The sequence below is a fragment of the Grammomys surdaster genome, unplaced genomic scaffold (genome assembly GCF_004785775.1).
Source record: "Grammomys surdaster isolate TR1022 unplaced genomic scaffold, NIH_TR_1.0 125878, whole genome shotgun sequence".
In the NCBI taxonomy this organism is placed as follows: domain Eukaryota; kingdom Metazoa; phylum Chordata; class Mammalia; order Rodentia; family Muridae; genus Grammomys; species Grammomys surdaster.
In genome coordinates, this window is record NW_021620703.1 from 680,016 (window position 1) to 690,027 (window position 10,012).

General features: G+C 43.6%; 1 protein-coding gene and 1 pseudogene across 3 annotated transcripts in view; one reads left to right on the forward strand and one right to left on the reverse strand.

Annotated features, from left to right (window-relative positions):
- Window positions 1-4,112, forward strand: part of Pus7l (pseudouridine synthase 7 like) — a 19,831-nt gene extending 15,719 nt beyond the window's left edge. For all 3 annotated transcript variants that reach the window (XM_028752160.1, XM_028752159.1, XM_028752162.1), the window contains exons 8-9: window positions 769-822; window positions 2,892-4,112. In XM_028752160.1, the coding sequence (XP_028607993.1) occupies window positions 769-822; window positions 2,892-3,218 (381 nt within the window). In that variant the 3' untranslated portion in view covers window positions 3,219-4,112. The remainder of the gene's footprint in view (window positions 1-768; window positions 823-2,891) is intronic.
- A 3,046-nt stretch (window positions 4,113-7,158) lies between these two features.
- Window positions 7,159-7,584, reverse strand: LOC114608219 (annotated as a pseudogene).
- Window positions 7,585-10,012: the final 2,428 nt, after the last annotated feature.

Consider the following 10,012-nt stretch of genomic DNA (forward strand, 5'->3'; position numbering starts at 1 on the left):
ACAAATCTATACAAATCTATACAAATCATTTCAGGTAATAGAAATCTCCCCCACACTAATTAAAAGAGACCCCAGCATGAATTTATTGGCCCTTTGTCTGAAACCCATGATTTATGCCTGCACCATGGTGTCTCCAACCCGACCCCTGCATGAGTGGCAGGTGCTCCTCACAGCTGAGCATCTCTCCAGCCCAGAATCCTGTATCCTATGACACTGCGAGCAACATTTTCCAAGCATAATATATCACACACCTCCTTCCTTCCCTTCCTGTCTCTGATGCCTACAACCGTTCATTAGCAAACAGCGTGATGAAGTCTCTATGGTCACTTTGATGCTTCCGCTTGCTTGGTCCTAGAACACTCTGCAGGCAGGACAAACTATATCAAAGGTTTTGTGGCTGGGTTGATGTCCCAGTCCCTCCATTTGAGCCCTTGCCTTACAGAAGATAACGGGTTCAGGCTCTGTGTCTCCCATTACTAGTTGTCTTTGCTAGGGTCACCCTGGAGTGGAAGGGAGGGTCTGGCTCTGCAGATGTTCAGTTCGGCATAATTCGTTGGTGAGGAAGGAAAGTCACGGCTATCACGGCTTCAGTAGTGTGTGGTCAACGCAGAAAGGACTGGTCTGTTTTTACGGAGTGGGCTTGTCTGGAGACGAGATTATGAAGAGGTCGTGTTTGAGCGTATGTGTATTCAGTGTGTCAGTCAGGGAACACTGAGGTAGTCTGAGCATTTGGGAACCACTCATTTTGACTGTATTTTATAAATCTAGGTTCATCTGGTGACCAAAGAAGAGGAATCAGACAACACATACGCACTGCACCAGGTAAATGTGGTTACAAGTTATCATCACTTAGATTTACATGAGCATTGTCTGCTAGAGACAAATCTGACCCTCCCTTCTTAGGTAACTTTTAAATTAAGTAATGTTATTATCCTAATAATCTATGCTTATAACAAAATGATTATGCTATCATTTAGATCCTAATCATTTATTTTATGCTTGCTTCTGATAAACATATATAGTCATGCAAATACAGAAATTTAGTAAGAGCAGTTCATGTCTCCCTCCGGTGTTTCCCAGTGTCTGACCATTAATCCTACTTCCAGGGTTGCACTCATCCTATCTCACAAGAATCACCGATTTACTTTTTTATCTTATCTTACCGTGCTCTACCCTTGGGAAAAAAAAATGTCACGTGAATAGTGTCGCACAGTATCTACGTGGCCTTTGTTGAACCGTCCTGCATCTCAGCTTCTAAGTCTGTAGGCTGTGACCCCACGGCGAAACGTGGGGATGGTAAAACGTTCTGCAGCAGCACGAGGTTTCTGAGTACATACGGACAGAAAGTTAGCGGATGACCAAGTGCATAACGCACCCAGGGTATTTGTAGAAGCATTCGCCGGTACCGCGTCATGTGTCCTCACTGCAGACCAGGGTCTGCATCGTAACACATGCGCTTTGCACCGTGAGTACCGCATGCTCAACCGTGCAGATGGTGATGACGACGACGACCGTGATGGTGAGGATGGTGATGGTGGTGATGATGGTGATGATGGTGTCGCCTGAAACACCTCAGCTCAGATTCCCAACGATTACATATTAGCCGAAGTAGGTTTTACTGCACATACAAAAATTTTCGGTTTTTAAAAAAACAAATGGCTTACTTCTGGAAAACAGAGACGTAATATTTTTCTACCACCATCCACCAGCATGTAAATATCAAGTTATGCTTGGGTTGGATTGCATTAGGATACCTGATTTTAAAAATTGTTATTTTGGTAGCTGACTTTTAAGAACAGCTGTTAGCTGGAACGGTTTCTGAAATGGCTCTAAGTTACTTCTGCCGTTTTGTGCTGTGTTGTCTGTGTGAAACAATCCTCTTGGCGGTGAGGATTACTGAATCCAAATACCTACCAACTCTGGAAAACCCTGAAGACGCTTTCTGTCCCACAATTTCAAATATTCAGCCAACAGCTAATGCCTCAGATGAAAATAAACAGCACGTAATCTTATTAGCATGCAAATTTGATTTAATATTTTAATAATTAGATTGTCTTTAATAAAGATAGAATTATATATATGACATTAAAGAATCATCCTGAAATACATCTTGTATGATTTATTATCAGCCAATTTCTGGCTTTTATACCAATTTCACAGAGTTACATGCCTAGGGTCATGTACAAATTTCTTGGATAAAAGGGTTACAAGTGAATCATGTTTCAGACGCCTGCCGTAGCCCAGGCTAGATTCCAACTCACACATACCCTGCTTCAGCCTTCTGCATGCTGACCTAAACCCTAAAGTGCCTGGCTTCTGTGAGATTCGTTTATACATTTGATGCCTTTTTGTCCGTTTTTCTAAATACTTTTTAGCACCAAAGCATACTGTCCAGCAGTCAGCAAAGGAGCAACCCTGAAGGAGCAGGGCGTTACTCACGGGCATGCAGCTGATAAAAAATAAAAATACTCGCTGTCACCTGTTTGCTTTTTAATAAATGGAATCTAAGACTGTCGTGCAATATAGCAGGGTTAGCAGTAGACTATCCTGCGTGTCACCAAAGACTCCACTTGTAGGATTGCGTGCTTTCAGAGAGTTGGTCTTTCCTGAGTCTGTAAACGAACCTTTATTTCTGAATTATGGTTTGCCCAGCGATACCTGACGTAAACTGATTACCACAGCTCTCCCGACTCTTTGGTTTAAGCTAGCTCTTTATCAAATAACATTATAGCTAGCCTAGGTAATACCCAAAACATGTCTCAGGCCAACTGTCATATTCATAGCCTGACGCTGTGTTTTACAAAGCTGGGTCCCAGTCAGACAGGTGAGATATGGTAGCATATCTTCTCTTAGGCTAACCCACAGGCTGTCGTTTCTCCCTGCCCTCCTAGGTGGTTCTGCCTGTGCTTGGATACAACATTCAGTACCCAGAGAACAAAGTAGGGCAGTGGTACCAAGGAGTCCTCAGCAGGGACGGACTGCAGGCCTGTAGGTTCAGGGTGCCCGCCCTGAAGCTGAATATACCCGGATGCTACAGGCACATCGTGAAACACCCCCACAACGTGTCACACCGACTAGTCCATCCTGACGCTGCTGAGATTCAAGCGGAAGGGTCCCACGCCGATGCTACAGCCTCATCACTGTCCTTGTCCTTCGACCTCGACGCTTCCTGTTACGCTACCGTTTGTCTGCGGGAAATGATGAAAGGCGACATTTAAGTCCACACCCTGATGTAGCCACGTGCCCCGCATTCGGAAGCAAGGGTAGCTGTGGTTCCCAGGACTCCACCTCGAGCTTCGCAGCTGCTGATTGTCAGTTTTCACGGTATCCTGAGAGGCTGGGTGTGGTATATTAACGTAAGCATCAGTGTCTAAGTTTAAAACTATGTGACCGTGGTCTTTAAGGTCGTGCTTCAGGGACTTTTGCTCCAGTCATGAAAGTTCCAGGTCTTTGGAGCACACCTCTGAGCACTGGCTGCTGTTCATCACGCTTAAGAGAGAGGCGGAGAGAGAACACCGTCCACACTGCTTAGAAAGGTAAAGCCAGGTGACAATGAAACCGTGGAGACAGGACCTGAGAAGCTTTTCTCCATAACTGCCATCCTTTCTGGCACTAAGTGGCTGGTATTACACCATGCAAGGGCAGTATCTGTTCTCATAATGTATTTATGAGATCATCTTTGAGAAAGACTGAAGATTTTAATTAAATTTTTTATACTAACTTTTTAGTATATGTTTTGCTATGTTTTCTTTCACCTAAAACTCAGGTTTTAGACTGCTGTCTGTATTCCACATTCTATTTCTGACACATACCGATGACGTTGGATATTGTATTGATCCTTTTTGAAAATAAAGACATTCCTAATTTCCTGAGTTACCACAGAATTGTATCTACGTTTTATGCTGCGAAAAGAAAACCTGTTGTCCATTTGGAAATCTTAAGTTTGCTTTAATTGTCCCGCACCATGAGTCATCTTTAACTGCGTTATGTCATTTAAGTTTGGATAGAGAGAGGTGAATTATTTATTGGGAAGACCTAGTCAGATATTTGTGTCATTGCCAGTAACATACAGTGATGAAATTAAAAAAATCCATATGGAATATTGCAGACCAGCAATGATGTTTTTTGTTGTTGTTGTTTGTTGTTTTTTTCTTTGTTTTTTTTTTGTTTGTTTGTTTTTTTGTATGGCGATGCTAAATTCTACCCATTTAGAGACTATTAGAACCAGGAAATAAAATCCAAAAGAAGCAAAAGTTTTCTATGGAATGCAAAATGTGTTTTTTGTTGCATGTTCTTCTGTATCAGTGGAACTCAACCTGTGGGTCACAATCCCTTTGTTGGTCAAATATGTTTATGTTATGATTCATAACAATAGCGAAGTTGCGAAGTAGCAACAAAATAACTTTATGGTTGGGGGGGGGCTCACCACAGCCTGAGGAGCTTAAGGGGTCACAGAGTTAGGAAGGCTGAGGACCACTACTCTGTATATTGTAGAGCGAATCAGAAGTCAGTTCGGAGTCCACCGATAAGTAACATGAGGAAGATGAGTTGAGTCAGATTGTTAGCAGACACGTAGTCACTAAAGTTACTGATGGAAATTTAGTAGCATTAGACAGTGTTTTACAGGAGCAACACAGGTGTCTCACACAGGTCATGCTCGCCAGTGAGAAGCATATTTTAATGGAACTCAGTTCCAGGGCATTGACTATGTTAAGCAAACAGGATCTCTGAGCTATATTTGTAGCTCTTTAAGCATCCTTTAAAGTAAAAAAATATATAATAAAGAATGTTTAAAAAAGAAAAACCCACAGCCACTGGCGACCAGCTGCCCCAGCTCGAGCCTTGGCTTTACTATTTATTCAAGATCCCGTGCTTCCTGCTCAAGAGTCACATAGGGGACATTAACACAGATACTACTGGAGGTCTAATGTGAAACTGTCATCAGGTAATGTAAGTACAGTGTGTTGAAGAGGGGCCTGGCACTCCACAGCTGTTACATGTCTGCAGGTACAATGTGGAAGAGAAGAAAAGAAAATGACATTCTATGAGATGATGAATATTCACTTTAAAAAATTATATATATGTATATATGTATGTATGCATATATGTAGTGTGTGTCATATAATGATTATGTATAGTTTTGGGTGTGGAATATAATGACTGTATGTATATACATATATATGTATATATATAAAATTTTGTATGTCTAATGTAATGACTAAATGTATATGTTATGGCCATATATATGATAGGCTATTACATGATATGTCAGATGATGTTACATATCATCTTAGTTACCTTTCTGTTCCTGCAATGAAGAACCTTAACAAAGACAATTTAAAGGTGAAAGGGTTTATTCTGGCTCCCAGATCCAAGGTGCAATCTGTCACGGCAAAGAAGTCATGGCAATAGGATCCTGAGGGCGCTGGTGACCACAGTCAGAAAGTAGGGAACAGTGGATACTTGTCACTCATGGACAGTTCAGGATCCAAGCGCTGGGAATGGCGCCGCCTGTTGTGGGTGTGGCTTCCTGCCCCAATCACTCTAAACAGGATAATCCCCCTTACATGCGTGTCAAGTGAGATTGTCTTCCAGGTGATTCTAACCTCTTCAAGTTGACACTCGAGGTTACCCATCACAGACGCTTCAGCAATCTCAAAATACAAATGAAGTTGTATATTATGATACCGTTAGTTTTTAAAACTGCCTTCACAATTTTAGCGATGATAGAAAATAAAGTGATTCTCTATTAAGTTGTAAAACTTGGGAGGGGAGGGATATTTTAATTTCCTCAGAAAAGTTATATTTTATGAATTAAAAAGAGGATGGGGGAGGATTGGGGAACATGAGCTGGTATTGGGTGGGGGAAAAGGACTGAAGCCCTGAGGGCCAGCAGAAAGAATGGAAACAGGCAACCTTGGGAGGGAAGAGGTTGGGGGGACCCTCCATAATGTACCAGAGACCTGGAAGGTAAGAGACTCTCAGCACTCAAAGGGAGGAACCTTAGATGAAATGCCCTACAGTGGGGAGAGGGAACTTGTAGAGCCCACCTCCAGCAGAAAGACGGGGCATGTGAGTGAGGGATGGAGTTGCCATCCCACAGTCAAAACTCTGATCCATAATTGTTCCTGTCTGAAAGAACTGCAGGGATGGAAATGGAGAGAAGCCTGATGAGAAGAAGGTCCAGTGACAGGCCCAGAGTGCGATCCAGCTCAAGGGGAGGCCCCAAGACCTGACACTGATGGAGCACTCACAAAAAGGAACCTAGCATGGCTGCCTTCCAAAAGACCCAACAAGCAGATGCAAGAGTCAGATGCAGATATTTGCACCCAACCAATTGACAGAAGCTGGTGACCCCTGTAGTTGAATTAGGGACAAACTGAAAGAAGCTGAGGAGGAGGGCGACCCTGTAGGAGGACCAGCAGTCTCAACCTGGATTCCTGAGATCTCTCAAACACTGGAGAGCACTGGAGATCTCTCAACCAGGCAGCATACACCAGCTAATATTAGGCCCCCAACACATATACAGCAGAGGACTGCTGGGTTTGGGTTCAGTCAGAGAAGATGCACCTAACCCTCAAGAGACTGGAGGCCCCAGGGTGTTTAAAGGTCTGGTGGGGTGGGGGCGGGTGGGGACATCCTCTTGGGAACAAGGAGGTTAGGAGGAGGTATGAGATGTGTAACAGTCGGAGGGTGGACTGAGAGGAAAATAAAATCTGGAGTGTAAAAATAAAAGAAAAAAATTTAAAAACCCAAAAAACCAAAAACATGCTGTCATTAATATTCTTTTCTTGGCCTGTAGGTGGCACTGTAAGCTTAGATTTCTCATACAGTAACCGGAACCCGAGAAAAGCTTAACTTAGATATCCATCATTACTGTAACACTATTTAGTTGTTACTCACTCCATATAACAGCATCTGATCTGGTAATTTTTGTAATTCAAGGACCTTATGATGCCTTGAGAACCAACTGATGATGTCTCCACTTTTTACAGGTTTGTTGGTTTGTTTGTTTAAACTTTCATCTTTAATGAAATGAGTTTGGAAGTAACATGTATTTCCATGACACCAGTACTATAGTCTTCGGAGTCACAGCAAGATACACAGAACTACATCCGAAATCACTACGAATGCCAACGTTTCAGGCAGTAATATCTGTTACATGGCAAACAAGATCAAGAACGCAACCATCAAACAAAAGAGACCCATAGCTTCAGACAAGGCAAATCCCAGGACAGCATATGAGAACAGCTGCTGCTTCAGTGGAGGGTTTCTGGCATAACCAATGATAAGACTGACAAAGATGGTTCCAACATCAGCACCAGAACCAACAACTCCTACTGTTGCAGCACCTGCACCAATGAATTTGGCAGCAGTATCAATGTCTCTGCTGATAGCGCTGGTCTGAAACTCCCTCTGGATCAGCTGACACATACCATCCTGGGCCCCATTAAATACTGTAGAGCCCTCTCCAGTCCTAGTGTCTGGTCGAGATATCACTGATACAGAAATAGGTCTATATGCAACACTGGATCCAGCTCGGATCAGAGCAGGGGTGCGGGCGAGCTTGGCGCAGGCGAACATCTTTCTTCCTGGCGGCGCAGTGAGGATATAGGTGACAGGCAACATGGGCTCCTCTTCTGCTTCCTCTCTCTTGAGGCAGCAGTGGCAGCAGAGGTCGAAGCAGTGGGGCTTGTGCTAAAGGTTTTATGGGGCAGTTCCTCGCTCCATAAGCATATGCTTTGCTCTAAGGTTATATTTGAGACTAATAACGCGTAAGGACCAGGAAAAGGAATAGTTTTAAAGTTTGAGGTGTTTTGTTGTATTAACACGGTGAGGGGGTGTGAACCCCTCTTGCTCACACTAAGCAATTGCTCTGCCCACTGAGCTGAGAGCTGCCCACCTCTGTTTTTTATCAAGATACAATTATCTTGCTTTCGTTTGTTTGTTTTGTTTTGTAAGTTGTAACAGTTGAAATCTCACTAACTGTAGACCCAGTTAACATTTTTTAGCATTATACAAGTATCTTTCAAGTTAATCCATACCCCCCACCCCCACCCCCAACCCCGTTGGGAGTGTAATGTTTTCTGCTTTTGGCAGTTTGGAAGCATATCTGAGTGATCTGTCTCAGATCAGACAAGATACAGTATAGAGTTGAATTTGACCATGCTTCCTAGGTGTCTTAGATAAAGTTACTGTTGCTGTGATGAAGCACCAGGACCAAAAGCAAGTTGGGAAGGAAAACATTTATTTCACTCAGAGTTCATCATCAAAAACATTGAGGACAGGAACCCACACAGGGCAGGAACCTGGAGGCAGGAGCTGATGCAGAGGCCGTGGAGGGATGTTACTTACTGGCTTGCTCCTCAATGGCTTGCTCAGTCCGATTTCTTATAGAACCCAGGACCACCAGCCCAGGGATGGCCCCACCCACAGTACTCTGGACCCTCCTTCATTGGTTACTAATTGAGACAATGCCTTACAGCTGAATCTCATGTAGGCATTTCCTCAATTGAGGCTCCCTCCTTTTGATGACTTTAGCTGCTTTCAAGTTGACATAAAACATACTGGCTTTCACCAGTATGTGCCTTCTGAGAGCAAGCTCTGGGGTAATAATTTCTGTGTCTACACACTTAATATTGTCTTCTGTTGCTGTGCAGGCACATGGGGGATATCTTGAGGGAGAAATAATATTCTTTCTGAGATGCTCAACTAAGTAGAAGACCCCAATAACTCTGGAGTCATTGTTCACATACTAGAGTAGGTACCACAGGAATATACTAAAATTGTTACAGCTTATAGGAAACCGAGTTGATATCTGAGGTGATTCTAAATGTCACAGGAAAAGCTTAGTCAAAAATTAGACAAAATTAGACAAAGTTTAGTCCTTATTCAGAGCTATCTTCTCTAGTCCTTCTACCAGGTGTTCTGCTTACGGAAGTGAGCCCACTGATCCTTTTTATATGCATGACTGGCATTTGCTTGTTCACTTTTATTGTTATTTGTACTAGCTGGTTTTGTGTCAACCTGACACAGCTGGAGTTATCACAGAGAAAGGAGCCTCCCTTGAGGAAATGCCTCCATGAGATCCATCTTTAAAGCATTTTCTCAATTAGTGGTCAAGGGTGGGAGTGCCCATTGTGGGTGGTACCATCCCTGGGCTGGTAGCCTTGGGTTCTATAAGAAAGCAAGCTGAGCAAGCCAGAGGAAGCAAGCCAGTAAGTAACATCCCTCCATGGCCTCTGCATCAGCTCCTGCTTCCTGACCTGCTTGAGTTCCAGTCCTGACTTCCTTTGGTGATGAACAGCAATGTGGAAGTATAAGCTGAATAAACCCTTTCCTCCCCAACTTGCTTCTTGGTCATGATGTGCAGGAATAGAAACCCTGACTAAGACCATTTATTATTATTTCCTCTCATAAAATACATCCAAACCAGTTTCCCCTCTCTCCACTTCTCCCAGTCCTCCCTTCCCCTCTTCCTCTGATTCTCTTCAGAAAAAAGCAAATCTCCCAGGGATATCAACCAAACACAGCATAACAAGCTATACTAGGACTAGGCACCAACACTCTTATCAGGACTGGGCGAGGCAAAGCTAGTGGGAGGAAAAGGGTCCCAAGAGCAAGCAAAAGAGTCAGAGACAGTCCCACTTCCACTATTAAGAATCTCACAAAAACACCAAGGCTAGCGACCATAATGTATGCAGAGGACCTTGCGCTGTCCACACAGGCTCCGACATTTCTCCTTCAGTCTCTTTGAGCCCCGCTTAGTTGATTCTGTGGGCTGTGTTCTCTTGGTGTCCTGGGCTGCTCTGGCTCATAAAATCCTTCCACTGCTCTGCCACAGGGTTTTCCCTGAGTTCCAAGGGGAGGGACCTGAAGTCAGGCTCACTTTTCAACAGAAGCTACAGGCCGCCTGCTTAGTTACAGCACCAGCAGTTAGACCATCAGCAGGCTACAGAATGGAATGAGAGCGCTTCCTTTAACATCTGTGAAAAACACAAATTCAAGATGT